Source organism: Ursus maritimus, unplaced genomic scaffold, assembly GCF_017311325.1.
Source record: "Ursus maritimus isolate PB19 unplaced genomic scaffold, ASM1731132v1 scaffold_2, whole genome shotgun sequence".
Taxonomy (NCBI): Eukaryota; Metazoa; Chordata; class Mammalia; order Carnivora; family Ursidae; genus Ursus; species Ursus maritimus.
The window spans coordinates 63,669,380-63,689,587 of NW_024424452.1; the positions used below are offsets into that span (position 1 = coordinate 63,669,380).

The 20,208-nt window shown below is 39.4% G+C and overlaps 1 protein-coding gene across 6 annotated transcripts in view; it reads right to left on the reverse strand.

Annotated features, from left to right (window-relative positions):
* Window positions 1–20,208, reverse strand: part of RGS7 (regulator of G protein signaling 7) — a 530,023-nt gene that overhangs the window by 66,319 nt on the left and 443,496 nt on the right. For all 6 annotated transcript variants that reach the window (XM_008694602.2, XM_008694610.2, XM_040636051.1 and 3 more), the window contains 3 exons: window positions 5,615–5,679; window positions 4,688–4,764; window positions 4,500–4,581 (listed from right to left, as the gene is read on the reverse strand). In XM_008694602.2, the coding sequence (XP_008692824.1) occupies window positions 4,500–4,581; window positions 4,688–4,764; window positions 5,615–5,679 (224 nt within the window). The remainder of the gene's footprint in view (window positions 1–4,499; window positions 4,582–4,687; window positions 4,765–5,614; window positions 5,680–20,208) is intronic.

A 20,208-nucleotide genomic window follows, 5' to 3' on the forward strand; every position in this document is an offset into this window, starting at 1 on the left:
GAATTAATATTGTCAAAATGTCCATACTGTCTAAAGCTATCTGTAGTTTCAATGCCTCCCCACTGCCGTATTGTTAGCTACATCACCCCGGATTCAAGTCTGTGCACCTCCTACCATCCAAACGGTGGTCACTGTTCTAATTGTAGATGTGCAGCATTTGTTTTCTCAGATCTCTGATTGATTTCTCAGGTGTTCAGAATGATTTGATAACTACGTAATTGTATTCAAGGGACAAGACACACTTAGGGCGCCCCTACTCTGCCATCTTATTATCTTCCCCTTTGCATCACTATTTTTATATGGATAAATACCTAGTAATGTCATTGCTGGTCACAGGATAATTCTATTTTTAACTTTTTGAGGAACTTCCATACTGTTTTCCAGAGTGCCTGCACCAGTTTGCACTCCCACCAACAGTGTAAGAGTATTTCCCCTTTCTCTGCATCCTCGCCAACATCTGTTATTTCCTGAGTTGTTCATTTTAGCCATTTTGACCAGTGTGAGGTGGTATCTCATTGTGGTTTTGATTTATATTTCCCTGATCATAAGTGATGTTGAACATTTTTTCATGTGTCTGTTGGCCATTTGTATGTCTTCTCTGGAGAAATGTCTGTTCATGTCTGCTGCCCATTTCTTGGCTGGATTTTTTGTTTTTTGGGTGTTGATTTTGCTAAGTTCTTTTTTATATTGTGATTTCATTTTCCATTTTTTTTCCACATTGGTCACCCAGAATCCAACATGGGGTAAAAAAATAAGCCTCACTCCAACTCTACCTAATTAAATTTCCAAAATATGAAGGCACTTTTTCCGGGTCCTCTTATCCTTATGGCCTCTAATCTCTACTAATTTCACGATTTCTTTACTTCTTATTTTTGACTTTGCCCCTTCACTATTTACCTCAACTACAGTTCAACCACATTTTTTTTTTTAAAGTACGGTTTCTAGAACTGAGTACAAAACTCTAAAATTGAGTTCCTTAGCACGGTGACAAGCATAATTTTTACTTCAATTAAACTAGTTCCCAAAATTCTGTTAATACAGACTATGAATGCATTAGCCCTTGAAGGGCTTCATAAAAATATTGAGACATTACATATACTAATTAACACAAATTCCAAATTTCCTTTGACATTTACTACAATTTGGTGTATTTCTTCCACTATCTTCTTGAGTAGTTAGCTTTTGACAATTCTATCTGGAATCCCTGACAACTGAAGAGTCCTTCTTGGTGTTAATGACTTCATTTATTTATTTATTTTTCCTGCAGTAAACATGGCATGCTCAGAGAAGCTAGATTGATTTCATAATGGTAGTTAAGTGCAATAGATTGATTTTACTGTGTTAAGTGACCTCATGGTTTTTTAACAAGTAAAATCATATTACATATATTTTCTATATCTTCAAGTGGAAATTCATGTAATATGCTATAATAATTTAAATTAATTTTTAAAGTATACTTTAAAGACTCTGAGTTGCTGTCTGAGATTTCCCTTTCCCTACCACATATCTAGCTAATGTCTTTCAGCCTATTTTTGATTGAATAAATGCCAGAGTAAAGCCAGATGAAATCAAAGCAAACCAAACAACACAATGTAGCAGATCACCTTGAATTAGTAAAAGCTTCATGAGGATTAACTGTTCCCTGTTATATTTTTTTATTGAAATGTTATTAGTAGGATTGTATAAGAAGAAGTCAAATGAAAAACGTCAATAAATATTACTATTAAAATAACTCCATTTCTGGTTTTTGAAAACAAAGATAGTTTATATATTGATGAAGCTAAACCAATCCAGGAAAATATAATTTTGTAACTTAAAAGCCTTTCAATTAAATTGTGTTATAAATCTGTGAAATTTGAATAGAGGGTTTTTAAAATTCTAATGGGAATATCGATCTCCAGATTTTAAGACTTATAGCGGTCAGTTCATATTTTTATAATTTGTCTTTTTAAAACCAAAATAAAAATAAGGGCATTCTTTGTGATCTCTCTCATGTACGAATAATTTATGTAAACTAGATTTATTTATATCTTTATAAAAATGTTAGATTGTTCTTGAAATAGTATTAGATTACACAAGATTATCCTGAACATGGAGATAGTATTGTATCAACAGCACTGGAGCTGGTCCTTCAGGGTTCATATTGTTTAAGCACACCTGACCATGTTGTTCTCTATCTGGCAGTGGGATTCCCCAAGATTGGGATGCGGGGCCTACAATTTGAAAGATGGCTTGAACTCTGGGCTCTTGAAAACAGCAAAATGAATGAGAAAAGAATATTCAAAAACCATGAGTAAAATATACAAGTAAAATACACCTATACCAAGACGCCTGTAAACACGGCCATATCACAGGCGCAGTCCTACTAACTCTTCATCCCTTCTTTTTGCAGCACGGAGGCACGCAGTGAGGGTATCACTCTTGCTGCCACTGCTTTCTTTAACTGGAGCCCCTCTGCTTCCCCATGGCTCCCCTTCCTCTGTGACTCAGACTGTGGAGTAGGAGACGGTTGGTTCTGGCTTGGCTCTGCTGCTACTAGCATGTGGACACGAGCAAGTCATATAAATCCATGACCGTCTGTATTTCCCCCAGAAAACAAATGTGCAGTCATGTCTGTCTTAAAGTGTTTGTGACTCTGTTCGTAAAATGCTTCCACTGGACGTGAATTTTAGGAATCAAGGACTATGTTCTAATCAACATTTCATGCAGCAAAATGTCTGGCACATATCGATACAGAATAAATGGTATTTTCGCATGATGTTGCACAAGCAGACTGTTTCAGGACGTTCAGATACGGCTTTTGAGGGAAACAGTGCTTAGTCATTGCATTGGCAGATGGCTACAGGACTGATGCATTAACAAGCTGGGGACAGAGGCTATCCGTCAGAGAGTTCGACAAGTTTCAGAGGTGAGTAGAGAATAATCCCTTTGAAGAGGGGAGTCAACACAATCAGATCATCCCAGGTAAGCTCGTTGGTAAACATCAAGGAAGGCCATGTCCTTGTAATTCTCCTATTGCCTAAACCTAGGACACAGATTCCAAGTTCCCGACGAATAGCTAAATAAAGTGGAAAGTGTAGCAGAAACCAAGAGTTCAGCAGTAAAAGACCGATACTAAGAGAGAGCCCACAGATTAGCGTCCCCCACATCAGCACCTGCTATCCTCAACACCTAGAAGCTGAGTAAGGGAGATGGAGGCCTTGGCTTCAGGGTGGTTCTCCCTCAGGGTACGCCTCAGAATGATTTTCTGATCGGAAGCCTAGTGAGGGATGCATCATGGGACCCCCTGGAGAGCACTCCTATGTGCTCCTTGCTGTAAGGACACACAGAAGACTGGACAGAGCCAAAACAACTGGGAACAGGTTCTGCCTCCAAGAGGGGCACACGGAGGGCCAGGGACCAGCTGAGGACCTCGGAGGGGATGGAGCAGAGGAGTGGGTGGAGGTGGGATCAATGCACACGCTCTGTGAGCTTGAGTGTTTGCCATGGAACGGATGTGGGCAGTGCAGGGAAGTCACGGCGCGAGTCCTCTTAGGTGGCCAGGAGGCTGCGGGCCATCGAAGCTGAACAAGGCTAGAGATGGGCCACCAGATGTCTGGGGGCATAAAGTGGATACACACAGGAACATAATGTATTGACTCGTTTCCAGAGACTGCTTAAAACAAACAAATAAGGAAAAATCCTACTTCATATTCTTGCAACAATTATGCACATGACCTCATAATCCTTTTTCACCATGAGCAAAAAACTGGAGCTGAACATTGAGCAGGGGAGCCAGTTAATCCTAATTCTACTCTTTTGGGAATTTAAAGAGAAAAAAATTCAATGTAGAATTTAACAACTGCATTGCTATCTAAAATTGAAACACACACACATATATAAAGAAATCTTTGGAAAGCAGGCCTACTTTGGTCTGATCCTGAAGGTAGTTGAGAGGAAAGGTTTTAAAATATTCTCATCAGTCTTGATTTGTCTCATGCTGTGAACCTGATATTTTTTCTGTATTTATGTAAATATTATTCTCTAATGCCTTGTCTATATTTAAAGAAATATATAAAAGACAAACACATAATATCAAAATAGAAAGAAACATATGAGATTAGACATTTTTTCTTATGATGCTCATAACCAGTGTTGAATCCCTTACACAAAGCTTTCTGGTATTAATCAAGGACATTCATTATTTGTTACTCTGAGTCACATGTCTACGTAAGACTGCCGTGTTGCCGTCTTTTCTCCTTCAAGGGTATAAAAGTGTCAAGCACCTCAAACGCCAAGAGTGATGTTGTGGTGGAGAGATGCATAGCTTTGTAAATTAAACATTACACCACGGAATTCTGGTTAGCTTACACGAAAGTGGCAATCTTTTCTTAACGAAATCACCAAGATTTGGTGAAGAGTGATTGGGCTACCATATCGTTTCCTCACTTTTTCAGGCATCCCTCAGTTTCCAAAGGCTCAGATTATGAACTGGAGGTAACATTTGCACATTTGCTTACCACAGGCCTGTGGACGTCCCAGAATGCTCTCTCTTGGCTATCAAGGATCTTCCTTTCAATCTTGTCTCTCTTCTTGTCCACTCTGTCAACATGGTAACAATGAATAGTGAGTAATGTTAACTGTAGCACCTCTCTGGACAAAAGGCCACAACGTGAACAAATTTTCCAAAAGACTCACAAGGACTCACTTTGCTTGTGCTTCTGCTTGCATAAAAATGAACTCCCACTTCCGAGCAAAAGCTCTCTGCAGCCTGGCCAGACTCTCCTGGAAAATACAGCACAGGTGAAGACGTTCTGGGGCTCACTGCTCATTCACCTACTGTGTGCATGTATCAAGAGAGCAACTGCAGAATTTCTAAAGTCGTAAGTGTACTCCTTCTGAATGGTAAGTCATGCCCACTGAATGCAGCTCATCTTCAGATTAACAGTCAGAGGAAACAGGGAAACCTGTCACAAATACTGCTTTTATGAACAATTGACTTTAGAGAACACAAGTAAACATCTAAAATGCGAAAATTACTTTGTATAAAAAAAGTGCTCAAGACTAACCCTCTGGATTTTTCTGTGCCCATATCAGTGGGCAACAGGAAAGCAATGCATTTCTACTAATGCTTCAGTCCGTCTATCCAGTTCCTGACAAGAATGTAAACCCTCCACAGCCTATTAACCGTTTCTAGTCAGGGATTCAAAGTCAGTAAATCTCAGCACAGCAATTGTCTGAACAAGTCACATCAGATTAATTTTATCTGCTGATGGTGGCCAACCTGAAGGTTTGGCAAAAGCTGTTTACTCAAAGTAAATGCCCTTTATTTCTCTAAGTTTGGATGTCTTCACTATACACAGGACACATCGAATGTTTTCGCACTTAAGTCGAGTTTAGCAAGACATGCTTCTCCCTTCTCCTGTGAGGTTATGCGTCTAGAAGTTCACGGTCCCCAACATGAAGGACGAGACGAAGCAAGCAAGTCAGGGATTTGAGTCACTATGATGCCTGATCCTGGAAATCTGGTCCTTAAAATCCAGGGTGGAAAGTCAACAGAGTCTCTGGAAATGACCATAGGCCTTATTCCGGTTCATTTTATGACTTTCTTTGCCAGAAGGTCCTGGGTACTTACGGCTTCATAGTCTGCTAATTCCAGCCGTGCCTTGTTTTGCATTGTTCTCTTGCAGAGGTAAACCGCTGAAAGAAAACAAAATCAATCACTTCTTGCCTGCTTATTAACTGGAGGAACTCATTAAAAATAAAAATACAGCATTAGAAATCAAGACATCTTGGTCTCTGTCACTTTTTTCCAGTAATAATTTTCTATCTTTATATTTTTTGACAAAAATAAATAATTGGTAACATTTTTACTGAAATTCAAACATAGTGGTATTTATGAGAAAATAGATATGTTCAGATATGTTTAGAAAGTTGGTAACTCTATTAACATAAACTGAAGGCTTCTTGTCATCTCCTTTGCTACATTTCACCGTCATCAACTGTTTTGCCACTAGGAGAGAGAAACTATAACATCTTCCCTAACTACAACATAACCACCTTTTAATTCCATTTTCCTGAGGACTCAGTATCCTTGCTACCAGGGAAAGTCCACTTGGGCAGGAGATCTATGGGACAGGTGCCAGAGGGAGGGAGGAGAGAGAGAGTTCTACAATGGCACCGCCACTGAAAAACCACATTTCTTTACTTATTTCAGGATTATTAGCAACGCTTATGATAATATCAAGACATTCAGAGCCCTCTGGAATAGTCCTGATTTCCAGGACACTGTTTGTAATTTTTCCATAATATGTGATAGTTGAGTCTCATGAAATTCAAGAGAAGCTATACATGTTAGATGCTGAATAAATCTGCTGGATGAGGACTGTCAAATATGACTTTTGGTAAGGTTAGTTCCGGGGCTGTCCTTATAATTACCACCATTGCACTAAGTAGTGCAAAAACCCTCAGTTTCTGATCAACTCCAGCTGATATCACTAAGAAAATATCTTACGCAGAAAATCTGAGATCTCTGCAAGCGCTGATGCTGTGTATTCAATTTCTGTCCTCTAATGTTTCCTTTCTGAAGGTCAAGGCCAAGGAGAAAGCAAACCATGGACCGATTCTAACATGACTACAGACACTAAGAACCCAGGAGATGATCTGAGAACACATCTTTCTACAATCTATCATGGGAATTTTATTTTTCCACTAGTATTAGTAATTTTCAAAATTGCTAATTCTCAAAATTAGTAAAATGTAATACATATTGTTATGAAACTCTCCTTTTAATTATTTCAAGTTTACCGTGTGAGCGAATCCTTCCCCAGTCCCTGAATAAAAACTCAAGCAGCATCCACAGTCTTGCTTGTCACTCAGGTAATTCAAAGAGCCCCAATTTATGGAGGGACCATCCCAAGGAATCGTCAAAGATTCAAGCCTGGTGTAAAGTCTTAAGGTCTTCCCCTCTCCCCCAGCTTCTGTGAGAGAAGCGTGACTGTCTCTTTTGTTCACCTTGTTCTGTGTCCCCAGCAAGTATTGCTGACCAAGGCTTCTAACCTCCTGGGGTTGGAGTATAGGGAGGAAGGAGAGGAGAGCGGGTGCTGCCATTCTTGTTTGACTGACACCAGTGTGGTGATCTCGTGTGGCCATTCTCTGGTCTTGGCAGATGAGTTTTAAAGCTGATTATGTTTCTCATGTTACTTTGTGGGATGCTTTGGAGAAACCCTACGCCAGCCTTGCTGGGAATCTCTCACCTGCCACGCCGTTGTAGGGGCTGACCACTGCCACAGCCCTTGGACTACAAGTCTGGCCTCTCTCTGCAGTGTGTTTGCCTGTCCAGGCTGTTCTCTAGGACAGGACTCGCTGTCGTATATGGCTTAAATTACACACGAGAGAAACACTCATGCACTCTTTGCCCTGAAAGTAGACCACAGAACATAGCCACTTCCTTTTAATTCCTCCACCCATAACTAGATGGCCTGTCTCATGTCTCTTGTAACTCCAAGGCCTGGAGTTCGTGATCCGTTGTGTCCCCAGGAGTTGGTGCGTCCCGTCAAGCACTCTCAGAAAGCCCTTGAAATCTTTGTCATGGGGCTTGAGATGAGGGACATCCCCACTCCTTCTTCCCACTTGGGTTGCTGGGGCAAAGACTCCTGACATCTGAACAGCTACAGAGTCAGTCTTGAAGCCAACATGTTCCCCTTTAATGTGCGCAGCGGGAGGGGACAGCAGCTAGTGTGACAATTTGTAGTCAGTCTAGAATAGCACTTTCACGCCTGCTCCTGATCCACTTCACACTTTGGCTGGATCTCCATGTCAACGTCGTGTTACAAAAATCACTTTCCACTCATCAGAAGAGCAGATACGTTCGGGCGACAATAACTCGTTCTGGCCGTAGAGCAGTGAAACAGCACCGCGGTGGGCACCTCAACGGTGAAGTCTTTTCGGGAAGGATTTTGACAACGCGTAAGAAAGCCTTAAAACATTCATGGCCATTGTTCCAGGACCCGCGCTTCTGAGAACGTAACCCAAGGAAACAGCATGAACGCAGAGATGTGAGCCTCCATGCTGTGGGTACAGGAACACAGGGGGCAAGGGCTGCAGGGGTATTCATTCGGTTAAATGCACTGCCATTGAAAACGATGCACACAGGTTGTTTTACTTTGGAGTTGAAATAGTTTAAATTTTAAAATCCTTATCCCTCATGTAAAAGTGAAGACGACGCAGAAAAAAAAATTCTAAAGAAAAAAATCGTTCTAATCTCACTTCTGTCATTATTTGGCACATCATTTGGCTTTTCCCTTCTCTATATATCTACACACATACACATGAATATCTGTATTTATACAAAAACGTTATCTGCATATATTTATTTAAAACTGTACTACACATGCTATCTTATGAGCTTTAGCCTCTAATGTTATAATTGGCTAACTTCTTATCAATCAGCGTCGTTCTGTAACACCCTGAAAAATCATTTCATGATAATCCATTTATCATATATTTAAACGAGTCCTTATTGTTGGGCACTTGGATTATGTCCTTTGTCTTGCAATTATTTACTAATGCTTCTGCAAACATGTACGTATGGTTATGTGTTTATTTGTTATTTTATTTATTTATTTATTTATTTATTTATTTATTTTTTAAAGATTTTATTTATTTATTCAACAGAGAGAGACACAGCCAGTGAGAGAGGGAACACAAGCAGGGGGAGTGGGAGAGGAAGAAGCAGGCTCCCAGCGGAGGAGCCTGATGCGGGGCTCGATCCCATAACGCCGGGATCACGCCCTGAGCCGAAGGCAGATGCTTAACCGCTGTGCCACCCAGGCGCCCCTATGTGTTTATTTTTTTAGATATTTGATAATTTCCTAAAGTGTCATTGCTGAACGAGAGGGTATGTACCTTTCAAGTCCTCTGTGTAACCAAATTCCATAGTCTAAGCATGAGTATGTCTTGCTTAAACTCTGGAGAGTCCATTTTCAGCAAAACAATCAGAGTTGTTCTGCTAAGACTTAAATCAGATTTCATTGTATTCAAACTCCCCATTTTTCATCTACTTCCTATCTCACCTCACTTCTACTAATGACCAAAGTCCCTGGGTGCCCATTTCATCATCCTGGGACCTCGCTGGCAAACTGACCTCAAACAGCGGCCACGCCCCTGTCAGACACGTGCTCTCAGCGACACCTCTGTCCCCGCTGCCACAGCCCCTTTCCCATCGTCCTCCTCCACACAACTTTCTGCCTCCTCACATAAAACTTCGGTATCCGTTCACGGAGGCAGCGTATTAGCTTCTGTCCACCGGCTGCCACCTCACGGGAATGCCAGCTCCGTGAGCCGGAGAGGTCTGCTTGTTTTGGTTGCCCCTGTGTCCCCTTGCCTGGAACATACTTGGCCCACACGATGGTCAGGGCATAGTCGCTGAGTAAAAACACCACTAAACTTTTCCTGTCTCTTCTCTTCTGCGAATTAGGTAGTCACGGCTGCTGACTTTTCTCTTGGGGGATTTAGCTTTTCCTTATTAGACTTAAAGCCCATTTATACATTCTAATGACATTCTAAGAAACTAATATCAGATTATATCTATATCTATATCTATATATGCAGGAAATATATTTCCCCATGTTTTTGAGAAGTTTAATAAATGATACAGACAATATTGAGTATACCTCAGCAAACACTTAGTTTTAAATTATATGTTATTTAAATTATATATTTATATATACATACAGCATTCATACTGCATTTTCTGCAACCTGCTTTTCTAGTCCACATGACGTACTGAGACCCACCCAGGCACTTTCCGTGGCTCATGTGTCTTCACGGCGCTGGTCTATCCTGTGAACGCAGCACTCATCGTTTAAGCCATACACCTATTATTAATTCTTGGACTGTTTTCCTTTGCTCTTTCTTTTTTCTTCTTCTCAGTTTTATTGAGACATAACTGACACGCAGCACTGTATGCGTTTAAAGTGCACAGTGTAATGACAAGACTCACGTAATTATGATCACCACGGTAAGTCCAGTTAACATCCATCATTTCATCCACATACAAAAAAAAAAGGTTTTTTCCCTTGTGATGAGAACTTTTAGGATCTACTCTCTCAGCAACTTTCAAACAGACCATAGAGCGGTGTTCGCCATAGTCTGCACGGTGACAGGACATCTCCAGAACTTGGTCTTATAAATGATGTTTTGTACACTTTGACCTCATTCCTCCAATTCCCGTACCTCCCACCCCTTGCCTCTGATCTTTTCCTTTTTACCTATGAGTGTGTGTGTTTTAACATTCCGTATGTAAGTGAGATAATGCCTCCATATTTTGGAGCTGTTAACAAATAGCGACTCCATATAGGCTCTGATCAACGTATATCCTTGGAATTGGTAGCAGGGCTTTGCGGGACAGGCACAGTCGGAATTTTTAAGACCCTGCCAAACTTCTGCCCACTCTACCCTCCCAGCAATATGCCAATATCCTCACCTTCATGCCAGACTTGAGTTTTGCCAATCTGGCTTGAGAGAGGTGCATTCAAGTGGAACAATTTCATTATGTTTATCTGTTCTCTTAGATTTCCAGTATTTTCACATGAAAGGTTTTAATGAAAAAAGATGAGTATGGATTGCCCCCTTCACTAATTTGGCTCTATTTAATACTTCGTACCGTCGGTTATTTTCATTTGATCTATATTGCAAGCCCTGGTTTCATTTTCTACTTGTGTTTGCCTGGTATATCTGCTTTACCAACCTACTCTAACTGAAAGAGGCGTCATGCTTTCCTTATCTTCCTTGCAGACAGATATTACTGGATTTTATTTATGACCTACGCTAAAGATACCTTCTATTTTAAAAGATGAACTTAATTACATTCATTCTTGTAAGTTATATTTGTTCTTCCTCTTCTTATATCTTGATCTATCTCTCCCTGTGATTGCGATTTCTTTGTTTTCTACCTTTTGTTACATGGGATGAGTTTTCTTTAATTCCCCTTTTAATAATTAAGAAGTCATAAAACTTACCGTTCCATTAGTGGCCATTCTTATGTGTTTAAACAAATGTTTTATATATTTTTCTTGAATTTCAGCCTCAGAAATAAACACTGTCTAATGTTTCCCCCACAATGATGAAGAAAATAATATATTTCTTTCTAAATTTTTTAGTGACTAGAGTTTATTGTATGTTTTATTATAGTTTTTAAAAAATTAATTATAGTATTCATAATCCATTTGGAAATTACTTTTATCACAATTACTTAGATCCTGGAGGGCATGGAGGGAAGGCTGTTGTCTTAGACAATTAAGAGAGAAAAACGTTGACTTGGCATATTTAAAAAAATCTAGATTTGCTGAAAGTATTCTATCACAGCTCAGATCTTCCAAAAAAACAGAGCTATTAACCATGTGGCTACCCTTCTTATTTCTGGTTTCCTTTGGCGTTGCTCACTTAGTTTGGACATGAGGCCACTACACTGGTGAAGTTGACCTAGTGAATCCTGGGTTTGCTGTTGTAACTGTCAGCCAGCATCGCAACCCTGCAAGGACATTGCATTGTTCCCCTAGTTCCTCCCCTTTACTCTTAGGCTTGCTCCCTGCATGTCTGAGAGCCTGAGCTGCTTTATGAAATCTAGGTCAGAGACAAAACATCAGACAAGGTATAGGGCTGTCTCTTTGAGTGCTCTGTTTAAGCCTAAGAAACCTTAATCCAAGATGGGGCAAGCCTTTCTCTGCCTTCCTAAGACTTTTATCTCCAGCCCTCATGCATCGATGAATCATTAATGGGGTTGGTCAGAACTTCATCCAATTCTGTAAAGCTGCCCTAATTTCTTGAGAAGAGAAATTTTAAGTCTGATGTCACCATCTTCCTTTCATTTGGCTAAATTCTATTGACTCCAGAATACATCTTTCAAGTAAGTGGTATATGGCATCATTCTCCAATTTCCACACTGTCCTAATAATTCTTTCTATTCTAGTTTTGCTTTCTTTTCTTCTTATTCCATGCGGGGTTGGGGGAGGGGAAGAAATTTTGGACAATTTCCAGGAAGTATGGTGTACAAGTCAGTTCTTGCTTCTTACATCCATCCCAAGATGCAAATATATTTTGTGATTATATCTAAACAAACATACCCTTAAGACCTCAATGATTTTTGGATTTTTTTATAATAAAAAAAACTTAAAAACATTATCCTTAATTTCACTCTAAAGGAAAGAGATCTTCTTTCCTTCCTTATCTTCCTCAAGAACAGAATTTCCAAAATAATTCTTTGAAGTTATTTTAAACTTAATACAGTCCTATAAAATCTAATACTCATTTAATGACTCAACCATTAGAAATGCACTTGTAGAAATGAAAGCTAAGGAATAACAATACTTTAGGGAATTTTATTTTTTTAAATTTATAAGTGAACAGCAACTCAAACATTAATTAACTGAAAGAGAAATGAAATCTTAACAGAAAATTAACTAGAGAACATATGATAAAAATAATCTTAAAATTATTTAATTTTCTGATATGTTTTTTATAGATTTTTTAGATTTTATTTATTTATTTGAGAGAGAGAGTGTGTGTGTGAGAGAGCACAGATAGCGGAAGTAAGGAGAGGGGCAGAGGGAGAAGCAGACTCCCCGCTAAGCAGGGAACCTGACAAGGGGCTCAATCCCAGGACCCTGGGATCACGACCTGAGCTGAAGGCAGACGCTTCATGGACTGAGCCACCCAGGCGCCCCCAAATTTTCTGATATATGCTAATGAAGACCATGCTACTGCAAGTAGTAGAAGGAATTCACTCATGTATGAGATCGAATACCCTGACTAAAGATGAATCAACAGAAGAGGGATCTACTGAGGTCATTTAACACCTGGACCGTGGAAATCTTCCAACACCTGCCGGGAAGGTGTAGCCTTGAGAAGAAAGAATCCCTTTGGGAGACCCATGGGATCATAGCCAAGCACTGAGTATGAGAAGAGTTAGAGCTGTGGACCTCTCTCTCCTTTTCAAGGAAAAGGAAGTGTCCTTGGATGATTTTACCATGCAGACTGCAACATTTTAGGGTGTTAAACACGTATTACCTTATCCAGAGACTTACATCAACGATCTCAGAGAAAAAAAAAGGTGTTGTCATCTTTACTTAATTGACCGTACTAGTGAAATCCAGAGAGCCTAAATCCTCTCCAGAGCCATACAAAGAGAACTCGGCGAATCAGAGGGTTCTTGGGTTATGGCCACACCGCAGATACTAATCACACGTAAACTATGAAGGCAGTGGCAATGGGAGCCCCCCATCAGCTCTCAGAAAGTGCTGAGAAGGGCAGCCGTCCTTCGCATCTGTTTCCACACGCATCCCTTTTTCTTAATTTCTGAGAATGTTGCTCCTAAATGTAGGAACTATTACTGTCACCGCGAATCTTATTTGAATCCCGTTCTCTCCGCATTCATCCACAAATTGTATTACAGATCGTAGGCTCCAACCACTTAAATTGCTAAACAAATGAAACAAATCTTTCTTTGTAAATATATCCGCGGCTCGAAAAGGTTTGATTGCTTTTCTAAGGCTCATGAGTCTCGGCAATGTGTAATTCCTGAAGTTGCTGTGGATATTTTATTCTCCCCAAATTTACTTTCTTTCTTTCTCTTAAAAATTATAGCTAATCATCATTATTTGCTGATTTGCCTGCTTGCTGAAATTTATTTGCAGCTCTCCAGTCTCCACTCGCGGTGTTTTTATGATCACCTGCAGCCGTTTGGAGCTGTCCAGAGCTGCAGGGCGCAGGCTTTCTCAGTCGAGGTGGCGGGGGCAACGCTCTGCCTTCCTGTTCCAGCTGACTCAGTCAAGAACCGTCCTTTTTAGGGTCCATTTAGTGCCACATTTTTGCATTTTTGTGCCTTTTCTGGGTGTGTTTGCTGTCTAAAGTGAGTCCCAGGAAGAGTGCCGCAGAGCCTTCCAGTGTTCCTAAATGCAAGAAGACTGTGACGTGCTTTTGGGAGGCGATGTGTACGTGGGATAAACGCTGGTTGTGAACGACTTAGGATGCCGCTGGTTGTAGGGTCCGTGTCTATTAGTCAAACATATATATGAACTAAGGTGTCTGTTGAAAGAAAAACACATACAACAAAGGTCTTTGTATTGATCGGTTGGCAAAATGGTGTGACCAGAGGCTTGCAGGGACGGAACACTGTCCTTCCCCTAGGAGCAACAGCTCAGTACTCCCTGATCACGTATTTGTGGCAGGTTTATAGAACAGACCCACCTCGAAGAACAGGAGTCAAGTGCATGTGTGTGTGTCTTATGCCCTCTGTCGGAGACTGGCAAGTAAAACAGGTCTTCTCTATGATTACAAAGATGCCCACAAGACGTTCAGAAGCTCTGCGACTTATCTACGGCCGATTACCTGACTTCCCACTCGTATGTGGCACCATTACCTCTGTTGCTTGTAGCATTTAGCAGGGTTTTAAACCAATAGTGGATCTATTTTTTTAACACAGCATAATAAAAATACCATAATTTAACTTTCACGGTATTTCAGAACCACTTTTACAAAGATTTTAAGACTCTCAGGATGAGAGGGGTCTATGTGGAATAATTACACGAGGAGAAGAACAGAATCTTTGCTTTATAAATTAGCCAATTAATCCTTCAAGCAACCCTATCAGGTGGGGGTGTTGTCATTAAAATTGGGCACGGAGAGTTAACTTTTTCAAGTATACAGCTACTCAGCCACTGAATTGGAATGTGAACCCAGTTGTCTGGAAAAACCCATTCTACTTGGAGAAATATTCAGTACAAACTCTGAATCAAGGGTGTATCCTAAAATGTAAAGTAACTGGGAGAACAGTTTCATACATCTCCCAGCTGAAATAAGAGGCTGAGGGTGTTCAGGACAGTACAAGGTTAAGAGCGGTAAAGCAGCCTGATGGAGGCATATCAGGATTAGGGGGAGACAGAACTTCGCTAAACATCTAAGGACCTGCTCTGCTAACTTCTATAAAGTTTGATTTTGCTCTTCAATTTTACCTGTTTGTTATATTTCTTTCCCTTCCTCTGGAACCTCTGATAGGTTTCTTCCACGCAACTTCCCCAGAGGCGTCTTGACTAAAGCATATTAGCAAAGTGGTCCGTGACCAGGGCAGCACCACAGGCTGCAAATGGTAAATGATCCTAATTACGGGTATGAACCAGATTGCTCCACAAACAAGAAAAACACACCGTAGGTGAAAGCTAGGACTTTGACAGATGAACGGATGAGACAGCATCCTCAAAGTCAGTAAGTGAGGCCTGTTCCTAGGCGGGTGACAAAGTTTTCTGTCCTTTCTGAGTCCGATTCCTAACAAATGGGAATTTTAATGTATTTTTTTCGGACTTTATAGGACGGCTGTGAAATTTGAAGGAAATGATCGATGTAAAGGACTTTTGAAAACGTATGAGGTATTATGCAAATGGAAGATTAAATGTATCTGCAGTGGAACAGATAATCAGCGTTTTAGCCAAGTCTGATGAAAATTCTAAGTATACCTCAGATTCAAAGGCACATATAATTTTTGGAAATAAATTAAAATTTGACTTCATGACCTTGGCAATAATTCTGCTTTAAATATTCAACAGTATACTCATAGCTTAGAATTTCTCTTTCATGCACTCATTTCTTTAAGCTATGACTAGCCAAACTATATTAAGAAGTAAAAATGGATGCATTTTCTTCAAATGTAGGATATAACTTTTTATCAATTGAAAGGTACTCTTTTGTTCATTCACTGTGCCAACTAAGGTTCTAGGCACCAAGATACAGAGATAAACAATTCAGTCAGTGTTGCCTCAATCCTTATGTTTAACTGGGAGGAGACAAATATATAGGTAAACAATAATTATTTTTAATGTTTGCTATACACCTCATAGATAAGTGAATAACCACCATTATTTCCCAAGCCGATTTAGTGCACAAGTCATTTCCATGTGTCTCCTCTTCATCTCCTCTGTGCCTGACAGTAATGGTGTGAGCTACAAAACATAGGTTTATTATATATATAATGTATAAATAGCAAATATATTAAATACATATATATATATATTTTATTAGATGGAAACACAAGGCTCAGGATGCAATAGGTTAGCCCAAGTTTTCAGAGCTAGCAAATGGAAGAGGCAGGTCTCAGCTCAAGGCTTTAGGACAAAAAGCTCCTCATGTACCCCAGAGACTTAGCAAGAATGGGGAGTGTTATCGTCTAGCAAGGTGCTGGCCCTAGCGGAGGGTCTGTGGTAAAAATCCATCACACTGCTTCTTTATTTAGTGTTCATACAAACTAATTAGATCAGAGTATGTATAACGTAGCCTATAATTCTATGTAAATGGTTCCCAAGCATATCTTACGTTTCTCTCATACACTTGGCTTCTATTCCCTTTTGAGGTTCATAATGATTATATGTCCATTTAGAATATGAAATTAAAACCTAGTATTCTAATTTGTCTTCATCATCTGACACATTTTGATAGACTTATGACATCTCACAATTTTGTCCCTTAAAATCTCTCTTGATGTTCTAGGAGAAGGGCTATTTTATGCCCACCTAACTGTAATTTCAAGCCTTATAGGGCAAGCATAAAGGTCCTCACTGAAATTCAGAGATGGTCATTTCAAATGTTACTGTTTAAGATTTTTGTTAAAATTGTTGCTGTTAACAATTTTACATTTCACATTGTTTTCACTGTTCTTCAATTTGAGCATAGATAGTTGGCGTCTTTAAAGCGCATATAATGCGTTGGACCACACGGTAAACCCCAGGAATCAAAACTCCTCATTCATTCTATTACTCACTCAGTTAAATGTTTATTGAACACCCACTGATCCTGGATATTGTTCTAGGCACAGGGGATACACAGGAAAGAAGATTTTGTCCTCAAACTTTCAAGCAACTCACAGTCCAGGGTGAGAGACAGCTGCCTGGCCCGCACAGCCGGATGGCCCGCTGCTCTGGGTGCAGTGGAGGCCAATACGTTTGCTGAATCTTAAAGGACCAGTTGTGTTAATCTAGCCATGAATTTTCACATGACTCAGTTTTTCTTTGATTTTCTTCTCCTTTGCAGTATGGGAATAAATACGTTATGATACTTATACATGAAGAAATCCTTAAGAAAAAAAAAATCTACTTCTAGGTAAAGCAACAGATGGATTTTTATATATAGGAGTTCAGTAGAACTCTATTTCCTTTCTTTCCCCTTATTTATTTAGTTTATGTTAAAATCTTACATATTTCTCCCATAATGGGGCTTGAAATAAAAAAAAATTAAACCATGCTTTTCTGGGTATTATTTTTGAATAAGTCTTAGTATCCTTGTATCTGAAATTTGTCATGCCCAACACTGCTCCAAGGATGTACTCTATGGAAGTGTGGACTTTAAAAGCTTTTGCTCATGCACTCACCTCAGGGGGAGGGAAAAAAAGCATTATTTTAAATTTGACTCTAAAAATTTTAACATAAATTTAAATATTCATGAATCATATAATTCTGAAATGTAGATATCCACATTTAAAAATATAACTGTTAACCACTCTTCTGAATGTATCCAGTGGGCTCCGAAGATCCAAGAAAAATACACGGACAAGTTCTTTCGTGGGAGGAATTTGCATTATTCTTTCTTCCTCTTGAACTCATGTGTTAATTACACTATCCTTATAGAATTGGTCACCTGTTAGTCTTCTGTATAACAACAATATATTTAGAGATTAGTTGAAATTTTAAAATTTCCTATGATCATAAGGCTTCTATGAAAAATTTCTTCTGATTCCAGTCATCTTAATAAATATTATTAATCTATAGCTTATGAAAATAATATAAACATATTGCAAAATTTTCCAAATAATTATTTTTAAAAAGCGAAATTTTATTGCAAAATGTTCCTTAATATACAAGTTTTTTCTTAATAGGAAAATTTTCATGTCACTTAGAAAGACTACTTTAGGGGCGCCTGGGTGGCACAGCGGTTAAGCGTCTGCCTTCGGCTCAGGGCGTGATCCCGGCGTTCTGGGATCGAGCCCCACGTCAGGCTCCTCCGCTATGAGCCTGCTTCTTCCTCTCCCACTCCCCCTGCTTGTGTTCCCTCTCTCGCTGGCTGTCTCTATCTCTGTCGAATAAATAAATAAAATCTTAAAAAAAAAAAAAAAAGAAAGACTACTTTAAAAAAAGGAGAAAACATAGTCCCTTAAATCTATGGTTCCCTGGAAACCTTGAGAAGTCTGTGAATACCTCCAGAGGAAAACGTAGCCCTGTGCCAACTGTTTCAAAATTTCCGGTGTGATTTTCTTCCCTGAGAATGTCATTTTGAAGAGTGACTTTACGTTGTCAAACATGAGATACATGAGTTTTTCATAACTGATACATTATTGCTGTCTGCCATCGGGATTTCACTTTGATTTAAATCCTAAAATTAATTATTTAAAAAATAATTAGTGTTTATTTTGATTTATCGATTTCTTATCATTGGTTCTTGCACCTCATTCTTTCCTTTTTGGTCTAATTCCAAGATATAAATATAAGTCATTCCTTCTTTTTGGAGTCAGAGTGGAGAGGAGACCAGAATCCGCTGAATTTTTGTTAGCAAAATAATACATGAACTAAAAGTAAGCAGTGCATAACCTTCTCCCAAAAAAGACAGAGCCTGTTGATGATAAAAAGCTCTGACATTCCGGAAAGCATGTTTTGCTGCATTCTTTGTGTGGTCGGCATGTAACAGTTCCTCCTTATTTTTTTTTTATTTTTATTTTTTTTTAAAGATTTTATTTATTTATTCGACAAAGAGAGACAGCCAGCGAGAGAGGGAACACAAGCAGGGGGAGTGGGAGAGGAAGAAGCAGGCTCATAGCGGAAGAGCCTGATGTGGGACTCGATCCCATAACACCGGGATCACGCCCTGAGCTGAAGGAAGACGATTAACCGCTGTGCCACCCAGGCGCCCCTAACCGTTCCTCTTTAAAGCACAGACAGACATCCAGGTGTGAGGAGTGAGTATAAAATAAGCTAACGTTCTTCTGTAGGTTTGGAATAAGTCTAACAATTTAGAGTAACTTGAGTATTTTTATTGACTAATGTTCGTCACCTGTAGTTTTACAAAAGGATAACATTTGTTTTCTTTATGCCTTCCTACTTCTCTCTCTAAATTTCAGGTGCTCTCAAATTGCCCTGAAAGATTAAGCAGTAGAAATCTTAATGTTAGAAAATCTGCTTTAAAAGAGAATACTTTTACTCTGTTATAGAGTAAACTGTTCTCTCCCTGGGGGTTGGGCAAAGAAGGTTTAGAAAAGGTTATGTGCATTGCCAAACACAGAATACTGACCATTAGTCAACCATGCTGGATAATGTGTGATATCAGCCTTCGACTGTAGAAAAATAATAAAGGCAGATGGATATAAACCTATTTTTTAAAACACTGAATGAAATACAATTCAGATTCTTTCCAATTTCAGTGCATAATTCATATTTAAAATGTCTCACGCATTGTTAAATACGCCAATATCATAAATGATGCTAAAACCCTGCAGTGCATCTACTATTCAAGATCACCAGTAGCTACTACTTTTTCCAGCTCAGAGGGCAGAAAAATTAGAGACCACGAGATGCTAAAATGATCCGTATCACTACGGTTATGAACCTTGAAAGTTAGAATGCACGCCTTAAAATCAATTTCAAAGTTTCCAAGGAAACGAATGAAGATATTTCAAGACAAGATTAATGTGATTTGCAAATCAAAACCCACTTAAGACTGTTATCACAGCATTATGTGCTAATTGGTGCTTGCCACATTTTTTAAGAAAGCCAGAAAAGAAAATCTTACTTCATGAACCCAGCAATAACTGAGACAGCAGCCCTCATTTTCTTCTCTGTCTGCTTTGTTACCATATTTTGAATATAATGAAGAATCTGTAAAAGAGGCCTTTGTTACTAAGATTTTGTAAAACCTTAAAAAAAAAAAAGAATAAGGGCATCAAAAAGCCCAAAAATCTGTGGGGTTGCAAAGAAATAGGAAGAGAGAAAACTGATTGAACAAACATTTGTGACTGACGCTCTGTGAGGTGTAAAATGAGGTTGGACTTTGAGATCCCACTTTACAGATGAGGAAACTGAAATTCCGAAAAGTGAGGTTACTGACATGAGGTCACAGCTGTTAAATGCTGAGAAAGGATCTGAAGCAGTGTTTCTGATTCCAAAACTCCTCGTCTTCCCAGTGCCTCGTGCAGAAAGA